Here is a 22,025-nt window from a genome sequence, read left to right as displayed (position 1 = left end):
TTTGTTGAATATGTGTTGGAAATAAGGCATTATTTCTACACCTAATTAAGAAAGTACGCTGTTCCTTAAGAATAACTAATTTTCTATTGGTGTGCAACCAATTTCCAATTTGTTGTCTTGTGACGGCGCCATACCTCTCAAGGATGTAAGATAAATAACCAATGTTGTCCAAAACGTTGTTAACTTGTTAATTGTAAAATGAGTTGATGAAACAAATCATTTTACAATTCGTATTTTTGATGGAAAATTAATTTCCTTGAAAAAATTCCTGATATCGGGTTGAAAATTCAACTGTTTTATGGAAAATTCACCTTCTAGTTTGAAAATTTAACAATCTTATTGATTTTTTTTAGCTTTTGACTGATTGAAAAATATTATTTGTATTTTTTTCAAAAACTTTGTACTTTTAACTTGAAAAAGTACTTTTTTGGTTGAAAATTCTTTTTTTTTTGGCTTGAAAAATCTTTTTATAGGTTGTAAATTCTACTATTTGACTAGAAATTAACTTTTTGTTAAAAATTCATCTTTCTTAGTTTAAAAGTGAAATTTTGTCTAAAACATTTGATTTGCAGCTTGAAAACTCAATTCTTTACTTTAAAATGAATATTTTTCGATATACAATGCAATATATTTCGACTTGAATTCTTAGGAATATGGTGAAATACATTAATTTTATTTAAATGAATTTATTCCCCTATTCTCTTGAAAAATCACTATATTCTCCATATCTGGAGAATACGTTGGGCAATGAGATATGTATATGGAAAAAATTGAGTCCCGCATTCTGACGATATATTATTAATTATTATACAACGTTCGTTCAACAACGTTGCTCAAATCCCAGGTCGCTGATCAATGTGTCTATCAATCAACCCAAGCGAAGAGCTTCAAAAAGTTGTTAGAGAGTTTCATATTACCTGAGTATCATCATCGACAGTTGGGTCATCAGGAAATTCTTCCCTTTCGTGATCAGATAAATGGCGCTGAGCAAAAGTGTCTTCGCTGCGGTCATCATAATCCCTAATTTCATCAACAGCAGTAACAGTGTTCGTATCAGCAGCTAATCTTTCCTCTTCTTCCTGTCGCCTGTTGGTTTCCTCTAATGCTAATTCTTTTGCAAGTCGTTCTCGTTCATCCTCAGCGGCTGCTTCCACAGCTGCTTGGTACATTCTATCAGGAAAAATAAAAAGTTATTAATGTTGGGGATTTTTGATCTCTTAATCACCTCTTTTTTTTTAGTTTACCAATTTTAAGTCAGTTTGAATAAGTGGAGAAGAATTTTAATTTTAGAGAAAGGGAACACTGAAGAAGGGTAAAAATAATTCGTGCTGTTATATACAATTCTGCGACCTAAAGGCTTTAATCTTTGCCCCATTTGAATTTTTTTAACTTTATATTAGCAACTCAGTTGCATAGGCGCGATAAAATTGCGATAAAATATTATGGGAAATTAAGTATAGGCATATAATAATTTTCCTATGATGAGTTTCTTATAATTTTTTCGCGATTCTGGAAAAATCATTATAGAAAATCAGTATAGAAATAGAAATTGAGGCGAAAAAAGATAAAATACCAAAAAATGGTTCATTTATTTACTTAACGTTCGATTTCAATTTATTTTTAAATTTATCTGCTATACCATCAGAGATTGTACCTTACCGACAGTAGATCAACCCTCCAAAAGTCCAAACCATGAAGGTAGAAAATCTATACAATATCGATCAAGTTGAGATTCTTCAATAACAGAAAATGCTTAACATCTTAATAAGACTAGATGGAAAATAATATTTTCAAATTAAAATTATTTCTTGAAAAAAAGATTCTACTCCATCTTCACTCCATTGGCAATCGAACCACAAAACAAGATAAAGATGGAGTAGGATCTTTTTTCAAGAAATAATTTTTGTTTGAAAATATTATTTTCCATCTAGTCTTATTAAGACGTTAAGCATTTTCTGTTATTGAAGATTCTTAACTTGATCGATATTGTGTAGATTTTTTGCCTTCATGTTTTGGAGGGTTGATCTACTGTCGATAAGGCACAATCTCTGATGATATAGCAGATAAATTAAAAAATAATTACTTGTATTATTAACTCCTAGCTAAAAATTAGCGTTATTTTCTTGAATTAAGAGTTCTCATTCTGATCCCTCTAATAGCTTAATTGGAAAAGCACCTGACCGGAAATCAGAAGTTTTGTGGTTCGATTCCCAATGGAGTGAAGATGGAGTAGGATCTTTTTTTTCAAGAAATAATTTCAATTTACTTTAAAGGATTTCATCAGATTTCCCAAATTACAACAATTTTTACAGGATTCCAAAAGAGTTAAAATATATTAACGGATTTCAAAGAATTACAAGGGATTCTAGAGGATTTTCACGCAATTGATGTGATTATGTCAGATTTCATAAAAATGTCGCGGAGTTTCAAATTATTTCAATGATTTCCATATTTTCGAACATATAAGGAGACTTCAAATGATTCCAAAGGATTTTAACTATTCTCAAGGTTCTTAAGAGATTTCGAAGCACTTCCATGAATTTTTAAGCTTTTTAAAAGGTTTTATAAGATCTTAAGCTATCAAGCAAGATTTGCAAAAGATTCCAAAAGAATTGAAAAGGGTTTACAAGATTTAAAGAAATTCTTACAGATTTTAATGATTTTAAGGGATATGAAAGAATAAAAGAATTCAAAGATGATAAATATTTGATTTTATTTTAAAACATTCCAAATAATTGCAATGAGTGTTAAAGAATTTTGTAGGATTTCCAAATATTTCAAGGAATTTCAAATAATTTCAGGGTATTACAAAAAATTGAATAGATTTTATAGGACCACTAAGTATTTCAAAGATTGTAGGCGATTTAAAAAATTTCAAGAGATTTTTACAGAACCTTAGTGATTACATTTTATGTATTTAATTTGTAAGGGATTGCAAATGATTTTGTACTATTTGTAAGAAATTGAAAAGGTATTAAAAAATGTCAAACGATTTCTATGGATTATAAAAATTTCAAGGAATATGAATAAATTTAAAAAAAATCAAAGGATTTTATAGATTTATAAGTTATTTTAAGAGAAGTATTATTTAGCGGTATTATTATAAGTATTATTATAAAAGTATTTTTTATATTTATTATAATAATCGTTTTCTATGTAATGATTTTCTACTTAAAATTTCCTATAATCAAGCAAAAATTATAATAAATTCGTCATAGGAATATCATTATAGCCCTAAACTGATTTTCCTATAATATTTTTCCGTAATGTAAGCTTAAGTTCAGAATAATTGATTGGTGATTAAGAGATATATAAACAGTAAATAGAGAAAGAAATGTTTCATAGATATTGAATTTAATTAGTTAGCTGATAGTTATTTTTTGATGAAAATGTTAGTAATAGCAGAGCCTTTTTTGTTTGAAGCTGACCTCTCTTCAGCGGCTCTTCGTTCAGCTGCCTTGCGTGCCTCTTCTTCCAAGCGTAATCTTTCTAGTTCCGCTTTCCTTTTATTATTAGAATTTGTTAAAATGAAATTAATTTTTTGCTATTGGCTAAATGCTAATTATTCTAATCGAAACTATGAATGATGTTCAGAGAATGTAAAATTATTTTTACATACTTCCAAGTATGTAAGAGCAATATATTCATTTTAAATATTAATTTGATGATTTAAATGGCATTACCCAGGTTGAAAGTGTTTACTTTTTAGAATGAGCAAAACTTCATTAGAAGCGCAATTTTGGTAATTTTTAAGAAAATTTCACCTGTCTTCTTCGGCCTGTCTTTCAGCCTCTAAACGAGCTTCTTCCATTCGTTCTTCTTCTGCTCTTCTCTCAGCCTCTAATCTTTCGTGTTCAGCAATTGCCCTCAAACGGGCTTCTTCCTGAGCTTTTAAAAGTGCCAACCTAGCTTCTTCCTCTTCTTGTTCTATTCTCAGACGTTCATCCTCAGCCGCCTGCCTTTTTTCTTCTGCAATTCTGCAAATTAAAGAAATAATTAGTGCAACTAATTGGATTATTACACTGGGAACCCCATTTAAGTAACTATTATTTAAATAGTTCCTAGAATTTGAGTCCTCGCAATATTTTGTTGATGTGGGGATCGATGGATCGAAAAAGTCGTGGAGCTCAGTCATGCGTGACAAACAGCATGAGGGCCACACTCTCAGCCCATTAGCTGCATGAAGTTGCGCCATGCGTCCAAATAAAACAGAAATGGTTGATGCGACCTGTATGTTTACGGTCAAAGCGAGCGAATATCGTGTTCGGTTTAAGGGAAGGCCGTCTAGGATTTTGCTCAAAACCGCAATTAAATGGGATACTCAGTGTATTTCTTAAAATAAATATAGACTCCTCTTTTTCCCCTTTTCCAAGAATTCCTCTTATTTCCTCTGTTTTTAATAAACTTTCCATTTTTCTCGTTTTTTTCGCTTAAGTGTGATTAATAAAACCCAAAACGAAAATCCAACTATTTTGCGTTCAAATTTAATTCTTTTTAATTAAAAAGCCTACTATTATATTTTTGTATAAAAATGTAATTTTAAAATCTAGATAAAATACATTAAAAATGTTTAATCATAAACAATTAGTAAATTACCTGGCTTCTTCTAGTCGTTTTGCCAAGAACTCTTGAGCCCTCTTTATAGCTTCCTCCTCCGCCTTTGTTCGACCTAAAATAAAAATTTATAATTATCCTGAGATAAGTTTAATCTCCCTTGGAATGTGCCCCTAAAAAATTATATTTGCTTAAAAAGTAAGTATTAACTTTTAGAAAATAGGACATGATCTACTTAGAATTTCAATAAATATTGGACTTCTCAACATATTCTAATCTAATTCTCCATGTACCACAAAATTACAACATTTAGAACAAGCATGGCAACATTTAAAAGAGTACTAACTAGACATTTGATAAGAACACCAGGTTATTAGATACAAAATTTACTTCGAGGGTAATAAGAGACATGCCTCTACGCATAGATGACGAACCTGATTACAATGTTTGCGTGTCCTAATTAATTCCTACCCATCTTTATCATTTTCAAAAATTTATTTTCTATCATTTAAGAGCATTATATACCTTCTTCCTCCAGTTCGGCTCCTGCCTCAATACGTTTATTTTCCTTTGTTTCCTTCTTCTCTTTTTTCTCCTTGACTTTTTCCCGGATGGGATTAGGTTGAATTACTTCAGGTTCATTTTCTTCAATTTCCTCCAGGTGAGCTGCTTCTCGTTCTAATTCTAATAAGGAGACACAGGAAATGGATGCTAAACACTGACAAGAGATATGATCATTTTTACAATCTTCTTACCTTTCTGTTTTTGGGCTTCGGACCATTCGGTTTCATTGGCACGTGCTAAAATTACGGGAAATAAATCAAAAAGGGAACATTCAATAAATGAGGAAAAGAATTTATTTCAATACTCATAGACGTTTTTAAATAATCAAAACAAAAAATAAAATAAAAAATAGGAGCGAAAAAGAAGAACAAAACAAAAATGATAGGCTAGTACATGGTCGAGTAGTCAGGCCTCTGATCATTTGAAGCGCAGCACAGCAAAACGAATCAACCCACATCCGCCCGATTTTCAGAAGAGACAAAAAATGTTTGATAAAATCTAATTCTCAGTTTATTAAAAAAATTCAATTTATAGATTATTACTCGCGGAATGAAGGTTAAAAGTGTGAATAATAGAGTGAACCGGTTCCGAGGAAGTGCACGAGATAAATTTTATGTTGAGAATGGCTCGTGCGTTTTAACTACTTTGGATGATAATTAAAAATCGATTTCTCAATTTAATTAAAAAGTGATAATTTCGATTCTATATTATTAGTTCGGGAATGTATGAGAAAACATTTGGATTCAAAAATTTCAAACACTTATTAGAAAATGGAGCGCGAAATTTTTGAGAAAATGACCAAACGAGTTTGCCCTTTATTTTATCAAAAACTTGACGTGATAGAAATATTTTACTGTCGGATTCGGAATCAGCGACCTTAAATCAAAGAAGAACACGTAATTTTGGTCCTGTTAGAAATTATAGATTTTTGGGGTTCTTTGGCAAAATCTATAGCAACAATTTGTAAAAAATTCCTCTAGTAAGGAAGTGTATTTCAACTAATTAGAATTTTTACCGAATAATCTCATTTTCGATCATATTTTGATTAATTTGTTTTGCTGTGCTACCTTTTATTTGAGATTTACCTAAAAACCCAACACACAGTGCAGCGAAATAGGAAATTTGGATTCAAACAATTTCAGAGCCTACATTTCTTGGCAGAATCCGCAATTTAAAAAAAATTAAAGCTTAATAAATTATGAAAAAGTGCATAAGGCTGATTTTTGCGAATACTTTTTTTATTCGTTATTTAAGTTGCAAAATGCCAAAAATGCATAATTTTTAAAATATTTTTGCTACGTACTTTTTCTTATTTATTGATATTTTTTTATCTCGATCTTTTTTTTTTTAATCATTTAAAATCTTATTACGACTAAATTCCAGAACATTATATTTTTGGTTGTTATAAATAATTATCATAAACAAATCCATTGAACCAGCGCTTTTTGATACAAAAAATGGTTCTTTTTCAGCGCAATAATTTATTTTACTCTCAATTATACTCCAAGTGGATATGTTGATAATTTAAAACAAGTTTTATTTTTATAAATAATTGTGATAAACAGGTTCATTAAATAGGCTCTTTTAGATACAGAAAATGTGTTTCTTTTAGCAGAATCGTTTATTTGTTTTTCAAGAATAATATTCGGACATGATGTATGAAGACTTTACACCATTTTTTATTGTTGTAAGCAATCCAATGGATGTACTGATTCTTAACAATAATTGTTTACAAATATTAAAAATGTTGTTGAGTGTCTGGATATTTCCTTAAAAATATTACTCTTGAGGGTAAAATAAGCGTTTGTGCTCAAAGAAAACCCATTTTCTTTATCTGAAAACGCGTAATAATTTAAATTGTTTATCAGAATTATTTTTAATAATTAAAAATGTGTTTGAGTGTCAATATATGCTGTTGAAATATTATTATTCCGAGTAAAATAATCAATTATGCCCTAAAAACGCATTTTCTATATCTAAAAGCGCCTATTGATTGAATTTGTTTATCAGAATTGTCTATAACAATAAGAAATGTTTCTGAACGTTGATATGTCCTGTTTTTTATATCCAAAAGCGCTTATTCAATGAATTTGTTTATAATACTTGTTCATAACATTTAAAAATTTAATATTTCACTGTTTAGTTGTAGTAATACAATAATTTTATATGATCACACAGGAACATCGAGATCAAAAATGTTTTCAGGCTTAGAAATACAACAAAAAAATGTAGTTTGTAAGTTTATTTATAACAATTAAATAAGAAAAGGACCATTATGCACAACATCACAATTTGTTTATCAAATATATATGCACTAATTTTATACCTTTTTAAGAAAATATTAATGAATGGTGAAAAGCAAATAGCACAAATATAAAAAATTATGTTTCTTGGCCTTTGAAACTTAAATAACAAATACACATTTTTTCAAATCTGTTCGACAAGTTTTTCAGAATTTAATTAGTTTTCAATTTTTTAATAACGAAATCAGCCAATGTATGCAGGCTTTGAAACTGTTTGAACCCCCATTTTCCTATTCCGCTACACTCTACAACGGCGCAGCTTTAAATGAAAGTTGAATGCTAATGAATTTTTTTAAATTATGGTTCTCCGCCATCCCATAATAATTTCAAGATGAAAATTAAAATAATCTTTTTAGCCCTTTTCGAAAAAAATCTAATTTAATATAAAATAAATATGAAACACAACAATTGGCCTTAAAAGATATTGCAAATGTTGCCACAAAATTTTTATTCTTTTGATTTTTTATTGATAATGATTCCTTGACGTGTAATAATTTTTTAAGACAAAAATTAAAATAATCCATCGAACCGTTTTTGAAAAAAGCTGTTATTCCACAAATATTTTAGGACAAACATTATGATAATCGAGTGAATGATTTTTGAAAAAATTTTATTTTTGTATTTGAAATAATTAGCATTTCAAAAATCCCCCTGCAAAGGTGTAGTGAATGTTGTACAACATTTTATTCACTAAGTTTGTTTATGCATTGTTGTCTGCAATTCTGACCACATTTGACGTTGAAAAAAAGTAATCGTTGGGACGTTTTGAAAAAAATTGAATTCATTATTAATTTGATTCACAATTTCAGTTCAAATAATATACGAAATATGAAATATCTCTAAACATGATGTTTTGGTACTTCAAATTAATTAAGCAAAAAATTGGTTTCTTTCAAAAGTGTTTTAGAAGGGTCCTAACTATTATTATAATTTCGGCCTTGAAATTTTTGTAGGATGAGAGACGTCCATAATGAACAAAAATTGCTATTAATATTCAACTTTGAATTAAGCTTTGTTCAGAAGAATCTTGAACTATTTTTAATGAAAATAATAAAATATAGATGGCATCTCAAGTAGAACAAGCTTTTTTTAGTCAGACAGAAATGGTTTCTTTAATCATGGGATAATTTCATTAATTGCAGTATTATTCAGTATATTTAAAAAAATTTGATTCAAATGTTTTGAAATTTCAGTGTTAATAATAAAGGAAGCTAAATTTTTCGTTTGATATTTTGAGGTTTGGGAATCTCTTTTAAATCTCAAACTTTTACAAGGAATAGTATGTAACTTTTAGCTTTTTGAAAATGATTTATTCTGCTTGGGTTTGAAAGAGTACAATAATTTTTAAATGTAAGGTAATTCAAAAATCAAAAAGTTTCAGAAAGAAACTTTTACAGAGAGCCTGATATTAGATATTTCTAAATAACTAAAGTAAAAGGACTGAGAATTAGAGAAACACAAATTGACAAATACTGAATAATTAATTTCTAATTTTTCGATCAGAAAAAAATTCTACTTGGTCTAACACTGAAATTACTAACCCTTTCGTAATTCCCGTTCGGTCATCGGTTCTTCGGTCACTATGGGATAAATTGAACATTTATACAATCAGATCATTGGACACAAAATATAAATTCTTCTTTATGGCGATGTATCGATTGCCAAAAGACAAAGCGCAGGCATAGCAAGAAATGGAGAAGTAACTGTAGAGCAATATAATAAAAAATGATCGAAATTAGAAGTTGCGAATTATTATAGACAGGATAGATACAGGAAGGATAGAGAATGCGTGTAAAGAAAATTATTCGGTTAATTGATTAAAGATTATTTATTTAATTTTCTCATGTCAAAAATATTCATAATCAACTCTAGTAAAAAATTATGCGATATGCTTCGTTATTGTCGATCGTTTAATATAATTAGGGTATGATTTATGAGGTTTTATATTTTAATAGGGTTTTACATGGTCAATTGAACAATCCCCAGTTCCAGGCAATTTTATTCTTTAGACCCTAATAAAATACAATTCGTGTTAACTCTCGAGCGTCTACCTGACCGGGACCGCTGATCCGGACTTTTCTCGAGCATATATTAACGTCATGAAAATTAAAAGTGGTTTCATATATTATATTACACTAATTCTAAGTTGAAACATGGAATTTGTGAGAAAATAATCATTCTGGCTTGGCATAGGGAATTTTCCAAATAAATTACAATTCTGGTTTGGCAGAGTGAATTTCCTAAAAGAATTCTATTTTTCAGTTGGAACAGGGGATTTCAGTAGAGAATCATAATTTTAACTTAAGGAGATGGAATTTTATAAAATAATTGTAATTCTGAGTTAGAGCTATGAATTTTCATAAAGAATTATAATTTTCATTTTAGATTTACTTTAGAATAGGACATTTCGTTGAGAATTCTAATTCTTATTTTAGGATATGAAATTTCCGTAAAGAAGTGTAACTGTATATGGAACAGGGAATTTTAAAAAGAATTCTATATATTTTGGTTCAGAAAAAGGGATTTCAAAAGAAATTCATGTTTTGAGTCAAAATTCAACAAAATTAGAAACTTCCCCCCTCAAAATTTTGGAAAAAGAAAGTTAATATATTTCTTATTTATGATAGAAAATTATGTAAATAAACATAATCCTAACTTAAAGTAGGAATTGTTGGAAAATAATTTAATTTTGTAATTGGAGCATCCTTTTGCTTTTTTTTAAATTCAATATTTATCAGATTTTGAAAATTCCTTGTTCCAAATCAGAATTTTTTTCAATTATAAATTTTTTCGCAGATAAAATTTCCGTAGAATTTTAAACTTCCATATAATATCATATATAATTTATATAAATCTTAATTTAAACGGGGAATTTTTGAAAATAAATGTAGTTGAAACTTTAAGGACAGGGAATATTCGTAAAGAATTATTATTTAACTATAATTGTTTTTTAATTTTTGCTCAAATTCGGAATTATTATAGTTTGAAAAATGCCTTCTTCCAAATCAGAAATCTTTGAAATCATTTAGAAATTAGTTGAAAAATAATTTTTTAAACTGAAAATGTAACTATTCCATTTTTACTTAGAGAATTATCTTTTGTAGTTGAAAATTCATTTAATCAGCTTAAAATTCGTGTTTTTAGGGTTAATTAAAGTGTTTTTGATTTACAATAAAAATATTTTTTGTTGAAAATATCAACTGTTACAATTTCCGTTGACAATTTCTTTCTTTTTTTATCAAACATTCGTCACTTCATTTGATAATTTAACTATTTTGTGAAAAAATCCTTTTTCTCTTTTTTGTACATTAAAAGTTTTAACTGAAAACTTAATTCTTCCATTTTTTGTTTAAAATGTATCTTTTTGAGTGGAAAACTAAAATATTTGATTGAAAATTAATGTATTTTAAATAAACATTGTAAACATTTTTTTGCACTAACATTATTGACCTCTTGGGACCTAGGTGTAAGGGTGTTTTTATACATTAAAGAAAAATGTAGAACAATCAGGGAAAATTAAAATTAGGCCAGTAAAAGTCAAAGAATTTCGAAATTTTGAATTTTTTAGCAATCCCGAAAATCGGCTTAAATTAATTAAATATTTTGAACTTTTGAAAGTCAACCGGAAAAAATCACAATTGACCGGGAGAAAACAGAGAAATTACCGGGAATTTGAAAGTATCTATCAGGTAGACACCCTGATAAGGCAAAAAAAATTGCGTGAAAGGTGAAGGATTTTCAGTCTAATGATATAAACAGGTCAGCTGTCGTGAATCGAAGATGACGGCAGTTCTAAAAATCATGGATTCTCAACTAATCTCCTATTGGATAAAAAATTCCAAAATGTTAAGATGAAAATGTCGAGCCGCTTTTCTAAAAATTATCGGGGGTACTAATGAAAGCACATTTAAATAAGCTTACCTCGAAAACAATTCATTCTCTATGCGGGTCTTCTAGCTTCGTGCAAAGTCAGTAATATAGTCTTCAAATTTATGGGATATGGTTTATTTCATTTTTTAGATATATATAGAGTTTCACAGATTTCGTGCAGGACACATTCAGTGTAATTTCGTGTTAGCGTCAATGACGTGTTTTATTCCCAATTACATTGAGTGTTTTTAAAAATATTTTTTATCTTCTGAATAAAATTGTAAATTTTCAGTTATGAGAAGGAGAATATAATAAGTTACATTGTGCGTTGAAGGATTACGAGAGAGTTTTCAGGTGAAAATGTGTATTTCGTTTATTTCGGAATTACCCTTTAAAAAATTATTCCAAAAATGATATGTATAAATTGATCTCTGTTTATAAAATAACAGGATTCTAAAGTTCTCACAATATTCTTTTTGTTCTTACAATTACTTATCAGTTTTAATCTTTAAGTATGGACGTGTGGTCTCACAGACCGCACCGTGGTTTTAACTGTGCTTTCGCCGAGGTGAGACCGTACGTCCACGGTAGAGTCACAATTTTACAATTCTGTTTCAATTTGCTTCAAGGTATTTAAAATGCAAGATGTCAGAAACAAAAAAACTTGAGCTTGAAGCGGGACCCCAGAGTACGGAACACGGCCATCCCAGAAAAAATTTAAGTCCCAAATATTAAATTCATATGGACGTATGGTCGTGCGGTCTCCCATACCGCACCATGCTTCTCGTAAAATTGATTAATTTCTTCCTTATTCCAATGTCCCTTCATATTCTTGTCTGTTTTAGACAACAGATACTTCTTTTCGTATTTAATTAGATATACTTGTATACAGCGGTCAGTGAGATCTCAGATCCATGTTAGGGCAAAAATAAAATCACGCCCATACTTGAAGGTTAATTTATATTTTTATAAAAAATCATTTTAATACGTAATTTAGAGATTACAATTGATTTTTTATAAGGGCAAGGTAAGGGATGATGTGAGAATAATTTTTTAGTGATAGAGGGGAGAATAAAATTGCTCAATCCTCCAAGAGCTCGGGTGGGGCGTCTTCTTCTTTTTTGGATTTACTGGGGTCCTCGTTCAGCTCGGGAACGCGATCTCTCCATCCCTGGCCTGAAATATTTAAAATACCCTCTGGTTCTTCTGCTCATAACACGAGCACCCAAGTTTGCCTTGAAGTTTCGAACTCGCCTGATTTCCGATTTTTTATTGATTTGAATTATACTTCTTTAATTTAATTTCTACCAAATAATTTATCAAACGCAATAATACATAAAGTAATCCATAAAAAATGCGATCTAGAATTAAATTCAATTTTAAAAATGCTCACCACCTTTCCAGTTATTCATTGAATGCAAGCCGCTCACATTTTTTCTGCTGATCCTTTTCTATCCTTTTTAATTTGTTTAATTTTGAATAGATTTTTTAATGGGAATTTTTTGATTAAATTGAGCAATACTTTATTAGACACAACGTAACAGAGAGAAAAAGACAGTGATACACGAAAGAAGGAGAAAAATAGAAAATAAAATATGCACGCGTCACATACACAGAAAATTTCTCAGACAGAAACGCCAAAAAGGACAAAAACCAAAAATGCACACAAGGGCGTCTCGAGGCCGTTTTTCACAAAGATTTTGTGTCACGAGTAGTTTCCAGGCCATCATCACGAGTTCTTTATATTATTTTCAGTTTACTTAATTAAAGAAGAAAAAACTCATGAGTATGCTTCCATTCTTAAATATTCAAAATATTATGCAGAATCTTTCTCATAGTCGTGATAACGACTTTTAATTATTTTTCAGAATTTTGAATTCTACATTTTTTTCATTAGAATTATTAAAGACAACGTAAGAAAATAATTCACAGGGCGCTAAAAAGTTGGATCTCTTCATAGGCGCCGAGTTTTTAGAATTAATATGAATTATTTAGCAATTAGTTTTGTTAACTTCAATCAGTTTTAATTGAGTTTTCTGGAAAAATATTTAATAAATATATAATAATCTTTCAGACAAATATTACTTATTCATTATGGAATTCTAAAGAAATTTTGTGAACAAATGATTTTAAAAAGTTAAGGAAAGTATTCGGCGCTTATCCAAATTTTTAATGGTTTTTGGATTCAAAAATTGATAGGGCGGATCCTTTTCTCAATTAGGTACAAAATCTACCAATTTATTCCTTCTCTCAAATTTAAAAGTTCAATCGAAATGCTTTTGAATTTTCATTTTCTTAAAAAGTTCGAGATTCACGAGATGTAGCATATATTTTAGTAGCTGTTTGCAGTTTGGTCTTTGCTAAAATAAAAATTTTTTTAAATAAAAGATAGATTTTTTAATATTTCGAAGGAATTAAGCTTTTTAAAAAGTTTAAAAGGTTTCAAGAGAAAAAAATTTTTTCTTTAATTTCTTGGGATAATTACAAATAATTTTTATTAAACTTACTTTTCAGAGAAAATTTAAAAGGTTTCAAAACATTCAAAATGATTTTCAAAAATGTCAAAAAAGAATGTAAAAGATTTGAAACCAAAATCTTCAAATTTTACAAAATAATTTTTGTTTTAAATTCGTGTAAGTCTAAGGGATATTTAAAAGTTTTGACAAAATTTAAAAATATTTTGAATGCTAAAAATAATCTCAAAGTTTTTAAGCTAATTGTTAATTTTGTAGAATTAAAAAAAAATTATGACAAATTTTAATCAAATCGAAAAAAGTTTCGAAGTTTTGAAAAGATAAAAAATAAAAGATTTCAACAAATTTAAAGCAAAAGTATATTTTTAAGGATTTTGAAAAAGAATATAAAACCTTTTTAAGAATTTCGAAAGGTTTCAGTATTGAAGAGAATAAATACATTTTCTTAAGATTTCTCGAATATTTTAAAATGATTTTTTATTTTCAAAAATTAATTTTAAGAGAGGAATGAAAAGGATTTCATAAAATGTCAAATGATGTTCTAAAATTTCAAAAATAAATGTAGAAGATTTTTAAGAACTTTGAAAAGTTTCAAGAGAATAAAGAAATTTTCTTAAGATTTCTAGGAAAATTTTAAATGATTTTTTATTTTGTAAAATTTATTTATTATTTTGAAGCAATTCGAATCAATTTAAAAGATATTTAGAAGGTTTATAAGTTTTGGAAGGATTACAAAACAATAACAAATTTGAAAATATGTATTTCAACAATCAAATCGTTGATTTTTAAATATTTCGAAAAAAATTAGAACTTTTAAAGAATTTTTGGAGATTTCAGTATTGAAGAGATTAAACAAATTTTTCTAAGATTCATCAGGAAATTTTAAAAGCTTTCTTATTCTAAAAAAATTAACTTTTAAAGAAGGTGACTAGAAAATGCCGAAAACAAAAATTCTCGATACTGCAAAATTACCGGAAAAAGTATTTCCAATAGAAAATTCCAAAAGCTATAAAATTGCTGCCAGTTTAAAATTAACAAATTGAAAAATTCTGGAATAATATAATTCCTGGCCATTTATGATATTAACGAATTTAAAAATTCCTAAGTCTATAAAACTAACAAAAAATCAAATAATAAATAATTAATAAAATGAAAATATGTTTATCAAATAAAAGTATTTTATTTGTTATTTTAAATGTTAGATATGCTGTCAGCATGTTTTGTTGGGAATTTTCTTTCATCGGAATTTTTAAAATTTCGTACAATTTTTTTCAACATTTTTAAATTTCTTCCGAAATCTGAAAGAACTAAATATCTTTTAAACTGAACCGAATTTTCCTCAAATGTTGTGAAATCATTTATAATATAAAAATGTTCTTTAAAATTTCCTACATACTTTTTCTGAATATTAGAAAACTTCCATTTTTTAATTTGCCGAAGAAACTTCGGAAGATTGTAATTATTTATATATCCTTAAACACAAACTGATAATATTTTCCTAAAATCTAATTTTAGCTCGAATTTATATGTTCAAAAACCTTAAAATAGATTGACATTATATTTCGCAGTGAGATCTTCAAATAGAAATGAATTTCACTTTAGAGGAAAAATTTGGCAGTGAAATTACAAAAATTAAATTAAAAGTTACTTTACCCAATCTAAATTAAACCGTTTGTAGTAAAAAGGAGAATATTAAGTTACTCACAAGCTCTGTCTGCAGCCTGGCGATTTTTGCGATAATAGCTGAGAAGATTAACGTCATTCCTGACTTCACTGTTTGTTAAATCAGCAAGTTTGTAATACGGTCTCCTTTTTGATTGAGGTTTTCCTCCAACGTATTTCACACAAGCCAAATTTCCATCTCCCATATGGCGACATTCTGGTGTTTGGTACCAAAGATTCAAATAATCTAGGTCCTTCTTTATGTCATTTCTGGTGTTTAGGAGACTTCGAACATGGTCACTTCGGAGTCCTTCGTCGCTGTAGATGCTGCGTGTCGACGGAAAATAAACGAAAAAAAAACGTCTGATTTTTTCAAAAAATAACAGAAAAGAAAGTGTATATCAGTAAATTGTCGGGATTGTAAAATTGCCAGTTTTAAGCATGAGTTAACTCATCTGTTACTTCTGATTCTGAGTGACCTTAGTCTGATGATGGGATATTATTCTTGTTACTCGATCGACGATGCTGCTTTTCATGAAGAAAATGTGGATTTTGCCCTAAAGTGTCAGGATGTGACTAAAATTGTATTCGATAAAAAAGTAATAAATGAAGTTGTTGCATATTTTCAAATATATTTCTTTCCTGGTGAAATTAAAAGAGCACTAAAAATTGAATATAACTACATAAGGAAAGTTTTTTAAAAATATTTTAAAATATTTTTGTACTGCTTGAAAGTATAATGCTCAAATTTTTTACGTTAAGAACAGGCATACTGATTGGGCCACTTCGGAAATAAACATCAGTCTGATTAGCGTAGTCGATGGGAGGAATTAATATGGCCGCTAGTGATTAGAGTGAACATATATTTTTTTCACTTTTTTAAAATTTAAAACGTGTTTAAAAAAATTATGAAAAGGAGCTCAAAAATGTGTTTAAAATGCTTAGAATTTTACTAAAACCGGGATTTGTAAAATGTGGCAGTGCGAACGTGCCAAAAGTCGGTATGTGGAAGATCACATATTTTTGCAGCAGCTGTCAGCTAGATGCTTTAGTCAATTGAGCCACTGCTTACCGTTATTCTGATTGGCTTAGCGTTTTGCAGGATATGATCTTTCAAGATCACACAGTTGTTTGTATAGGGGTTTCGATATTTTTTCTAAAATATTTTTTTTCTCAGAAGTTAAGTATTAAAAATTTGTTTGGAATGTACTAACATTTTTAGAATTTTACGCAGTATTTAAAATACATTTTATCTAAAATTCATGCAACAACTCAATTTATATATACATATTATAGACTACTGACCAACCGCATTTCAAACTAGGTAAAGAAGTCCAGCTTAGTGTGTTGGAATTATTTAAAACTTGGATGTATCATTCCATGTAAAAAGGAAATGAACACATATTTCGCAGTCTCACCAGAATTTTATATTTTTTATTTATTGACACCACTCAAAAATTACATGTGAATTGTCAAAAATTCACAGAATTTTTTCAAAATGCAGTATTTTTTGAACGCGCATAGATATTCAGTATGTTCTTCTTATGTTCGCCTTGGAATTTCTTATATTTTAATTGAAGCATCAGCTTAAAGAACGTTATTTGAGCAGAGATTTTGACTTATTGAAATTTATGTTTCATACTGTTAGTTTTTTTAATTCGAAAATTCGTCCGCGGTAGCTCTAGCATTGCGCCCATAATGATACATAATATTCTTTTTTGGTTTTATTTTTATTCTCCATTCGACGTATTCTCCTTATATTTCCATTTATATTTGTCTTTTCATTTCTGCTGCTTCCTCCTGATGATTATATTTGAGTTAAAAATTGTATTATTTGACTGAATATTCAACAATTTAAAATAAAAGTTATCCTAATTTGGTTGAAAATTCAACTGTTTTGTTGGAAATCAATTTTTACTTGTAAATTTAACTATATTACGAACAGTCTTTTTTGGTTTAAAAATTCATCTGTTTTTTTAAATCAATAGTTTGTTATTAAAAATAAAAAATTTTAATTATAAAATATATTCTATTACATTATACGTTGAAAATGGATCTTTTTAATGAAAAATTAATCTCCTTAGTTTGAGATTTAACCACTTTGTTTATAAATAATTATTTTGTTGAAGATTCATCATTTTAGAAAATTGATGTTAGGTTATCGACCAGATTAATTAGTAAATTTCTGATATTAAAATTTTTCGATTGTACTGGTCAAATAATTTTGGGAGAAACGAGAACAATGCAAGAAGCAACAAAAGAACACGTTAAAGGTAGAGGGATGGGTGGCATGGTGTCAGGGGTGAAAAAAGAATTAGCAGTAAAAGGGAGAAAAGGTGGGGACATGGAGAAGGTTGGAACAATGATAAGAAAAATTATAATTGGGAAAGTAGAAATAGGGGTGGTGTGTGTATACAGAAGAAGAGGGGAAAAGGAAGACTGGAGAGTAATAAGGAGGTGGATGCAGGGAAAGAAGGAGGAATTGGTTTTAATAGAAGGGGACTTAAATGCATGGATTGGCGAACAAGGGGGAGGGTTATGGGATGAAGAAAAGGAGGCATTTATAAGGAACTCCAAACATAGAGAGACGGACAGGGAGGGGAGGAAGTTACTAGACATGATAGGAGAAACAGGATGGTTTATATGCAATGGCAATATGAAAGGAGATGAGGAAGGGGAGATCACATCCATAGGAAAGGGAGCAACAGTAATAGACTACATCTTGGTTGAAGAAAGAATGCGGCATATAATGGGGCGTATGAAGGTAGGGAATGAGATAGGGTTCGAGCACTTCCCGGTCATAGTTACACTAAAAAGAGCCGTCAGTAAGCGCGGCAGAAGGAGAAAGGAAAAAGGGTGCGAAAAAAACACGAAAATGGGAGTCTGGGGGGTAGATAAATTAAAAGAGTTTAAACAAAAGATGGAAAAAGAGCAGGTTATATATGAAAAAGAGAAGGGAATAGATTCGTTAATTGAAAGGTTGAAGGGGTCCATTAAAAAGATAAAGGATGAGCTGGGTACTAATGAAGAAAGCGTAGGCAGAAAGAGAGACTGGTCGGACGAGGAATGCTGGGAGAGTAAAGAGAGAATAAAAGAGTCTGTGAGCAAATGGAGAATAGGGGAAATGGAGAAGGAGGAGTATAACAGGAGGAAAAAAGAACATGAGAAGATGCTGGAAATAAAAAGACAAAGGGGAAAGGAAGAATATAAAGCAGAATTAGAAAAAACGATCAAAGAAGGTAGGGTATGGGATGTGATAAATAGGGATAGAGGGGAAAGGAAGGGCGTTAACGAAGAAATAAAAACGGAGGAATGGACGGATTATTTTAAGGGTCTATTAGGGGGAGAGCAAAATAAGATCAAAGGAGAAAAAGTAGGATAGTCCAAGGAGAAATGGAGGAAGGGAACGAGATAAGAAGAGAAGAAGTGGATGAGGCAATAAATAGGCTAAAAAGAAACAAGGCGACCGGAGAAGATGAGATGGAGAACGAAGCGATGAAGTTTTGAGGAGAAGGGATTAGGGATGGGATGTGGAAGATCTGCAACAAGGTCTGGAAAGGGGAAGGTTGGCCGGAAGAGTGGACGACGCGACTGGTGGTACCGCTTGTCAAGAAAGGGGAAGGAAAGAAGGTAGAGGAATACAGAGAGATCACTCTCATGTCAGTCGGCTATAAAATATACGCAGAAATCTTAAGAAAAAGCTTGGAGAGTCAGGTAGAACAAAAAGAAAGTATCCCACATAATCAGATGGGATTTAGAAAAGGGATGGGAACTATAGACAACATCTACATTTTTAACTATTTAGTTAACAGAAATTTGGGGAGAAAGAAAGGGAAACTAGTCGCTTTGTTCGTAGATTTCAAAGCAGCGTTTGACTCAGTGAACAGAAAAGTACTATGGCAGGCAATGGAAGAGAGGGGTGTAGAGGAAAAGTTGGTGGAGAGGATAAAGGAAATTTTTACTGAAACCAGGATTAGGGTGAAAATAGGAAAGAAAAAAGGGCAGGTTTTCTGGACAGGCCGAGGTCTAAGGCAAGGGTGCCCGTTGAGTCCGTTACTATTTAATATCCTACTGGCAGACTTAGAGGAGAAGCTAAAGGAGAAAGGGAAAGGAGAAAGGGAAAGGAGGAACGGTTTTGGGTAATAGCAAACTATAGTCTCTAGCATACGCGCACGATGTAATTCTATCAGCAGATGATGAGAAGGGGATGAACCTAATGATGAGAATCTTCGAAGAGTATGTGGGAACAAAAGAGCTGACGGTGAACGTAGATAAAACAAAGGTGATGTGTTTCAGAAATAGAGAGAGCAAAATAAATTACGTTTGGAAGATGAACGGACAAAAAGTGGAAATTGTGGAGGAGTTCTGTTACCTAGGTTTTTGGTTTGTGGCAGAAGGGGGAAACGAGCTGCAGTTGAGTAAAAGAATTGAATGTGCGAGTAAAGTAATGGGCCAAGTATAGGGTATAGGATAGAGAAGGTTCAAGAACGATTTGCGAATGAGGGTATGGTTGTTTGATGCGTTGGTGTGGACGGTGTTGTGTTATGGTGTGGAGATCTAGGGATGGAAGGAACATAGGAAAGTAGAGAACATGCATGAGCGATTTCTGAGGTGGGTAATGGGGGTTAGCAGAAGTTGCCCAGGATATATGTTAAAAGAAGAGTTAGGAAGAGAAAATATGCTTACTAGACAAATTAAGAGAGCCTGGAGGTTTGAAGAGAAGCTAAAAAGGGGAGAGGGAAGTAGAATTGCATAAGCATGTTTCGGCGAAGCATGTTTCGGCGAAACATGCAAAAAGGTGACTTTTCAATTTTCGCGGGCTACGTACATTCAAGTTTAAAATTTTTTGTTTTGTTGTGTTGGTACACCCGTCACGATCATATGATCACAGTTTTGACTATATAGCTCGTGTTGTTTTTCTGGCAGAGGCGTAAAAGGTTAGAAGGGTTTGGTGTGCTCGGCAATTTTCTTCTTTCGAAAAAAATGGAGCAAAGAGTTTGCATTAAATTTTGTCTGAAAATGGAATCCAGTGCTCTAACCCTCTTGAAATGTGGACAGTTGCATACGGTGAGTCTACTCTGAGTAAAAAAAATGTGTATAAGTGGTACAAGCTGTTCCAAGAAGACCGAGAGGACGTTGAAGACGAACCTCGCCCTGGACGTCCCAGCACGTCAAGAACAGATGAAAACGTTCAAGCAGTGGAAGAAATGGTGTTGAAAAATCGCCGAATTACCATCAGAGAAGTTGCTGAAGATGTTGGCATATAGGTTGGCTCATGCCATGCTATCTTTTTGGACGTTTTGGGCATGAGACGTGTCAGCGAAATTTGTTCCAAAACTACTTAATTTTAATCAAAAGATCCATCGCTCAGGAGCTGTTGAGTGAAGTCAATAATGATCCTGATTTTCTCAAAAAGGTTATAACTGGGGATGAATCGTGGGTATATGGCTATGATGTCGAAACTAAAGCCCAATCGTTTTAGTGGAAGCATCCTGAGTCTTCAAGACCAAAAAAGCACGTCAAGTTGGGTCAAATATGAAGGTTTTACTCACTGTCTTCTTTAATTACCGTGGCGTAGTGCATCAGAAATTCTTACCACAAGATCGTACGGTCAATAAGGAGTATTACCTTCAAGTTATGCGCCGTTTGCGAGAGGCGATGGGCAAAAAACGTCCGGAACTTTGGAAAAACAATTTGTGGCTTTTGCATCAATATAATGCTCCTGCTCATTCATCGTTGCTTCTGAAAGATTTTCTGACTAAAAACAGCACCACAGTCATGCCTCAGCCTCCATATTCACCGGATTTGGCCCCCAGCGACTTTTTTCTTTTCCCAAAACTGAAGAGACCCATGAAAGGACATCGATTTTCAACGATTGAGGAGATAAAAACTGCATCGCTGAAAGAACTCAAGGCTATACCACAAAATGATTATCAGAAGTGCTTCGATGATTGGAAAAAGCGTTGGCACATGTGTATTATATCTGAGGGGGATTACTTTGAAGGGGGCAACATAAATATTGAGGAATAAATGAATATTTTTTGAGAAAACCATAAAGTCACCTTATTTTTTGAACACACCTCGTACAGGAGAGGAAGAGGGACAGTTGAGTGTGGTTGAGTGTGTAAGATAGATCTTGGATGGTAGTGGATAGGGAGTGATGTGGGTGAAGAAATTAGAAGAAGTAAGGGAAAGCAAGGGAGTAGGGAGTAGGCAGGTAAGAGGAAACGGAAGCCCTGGAAGCTCGCTCATTTTACGAATCAATGTCACTCCTTTTCCTATTGTTTATACTACGTAATGCGAAAGAGTAGAATATAAGTAGTAGTTAAGTTAGACTCAGGATGGAATTATAAATATATGTACAGGGAGCGGAGGCCCTCAAAACCCGTAAAAGGGAGAGATTAAATACATACATACATATTAAATTTTTATTTTGTACATAATTTTAAAGTATAAAATATAAATATAATATTATCATAAGAAGTTAATAGCATGTATAACATGATATTATTAAGCTTTATAATTTGCAGATATAAAAATAAATAAAATATTATTATAACTAAAACGTTTCAAATTTTTTTAATGACTCACTTATGTA

The 22,025-nt window shown here is 30.8% G+C and overlaps 1 protein-coding gene across 10 annotated transcripts in view; it reads right to left on the bottom strand.

Annotated features, from left to right (window-relative positions):
* Nucleotides 1-885: 885 nt before the first annotated feature.
* LOC117180916 (calponin homology domain-containing protein DDB_G0272472-like) overlaps nucleotides 886-22,025 on the bottom strand; it is a 56,543-nt gene continuing 35,403 nt past the window's right edge. For 4 of the 10 annotated variants that reach the window (XM_033373540.1, XM_033373536.1, XM_033373542.1 and 1 more), the window contains 8 exons: nucleotides 15,471-15,790; nucleotides 8,963-9,001; nucleotides 5,310-5,354; nucleotides 5,080-5,238; nucleotides 4,597-4,669; nucleotides 3,765-3,977; nucleotides 3,429-3,503; nucleotides 887-1,170 (listed from right to left, as the gene is read on the bottom strand). In XM_033373540.1, the coding sequence (XP_033229431.1) occupies nucleotides 909-1,170; nucleotides 3,429-3,503; nucleotides 3,765-3,977; nucleotides 4,597-4,669; nucleotides 5,080-5,238; nucleotides 5,310-5,354; nucleotides 8,963-9,001; nucleotides 15,471-15,790 (1,186 nt within the window). In that variant the 3' untranslated portion in view covers nucleotides 887-908. Of the gene's footprint in view, nucleotides 1,171-3,428; nucleotides 3,504-3,764; nucleotides 3,978-4,596; nucleotides 4,670-5,079; nucleotides 5,239-5,309; nucleotides 5,355-8,962; nucleotides 9,002-15,470; nucleotides 15,791-22,025 lie in introns of all 10 variants that reach the window. The other 6 variants (XM_033373543.1, XM_033373544.1, XM_033373537.1 and 3 more) reach the window with 5 other exon arrangements.

Source organism: Belonocnema kinseyi, chromosome 9, assembly GCF_010883055.1.
Source record: "Belonocnema kinseyi isolate 2016_QV_RU_SX_M_011 chromosome 9, B_treatae_v1, whole genome shotgun sequence".
NCBI lineage: Eukaryota > Metazoa > Arthropoda > Insecta > Hymenoptera > Cynipidae > Belonocnema > Belonocnema kinseyi.
Note: the sequence above shows the minus strand (reverse complement) of the source record. Positions and strands in the feature narration are given on the sequence as shown.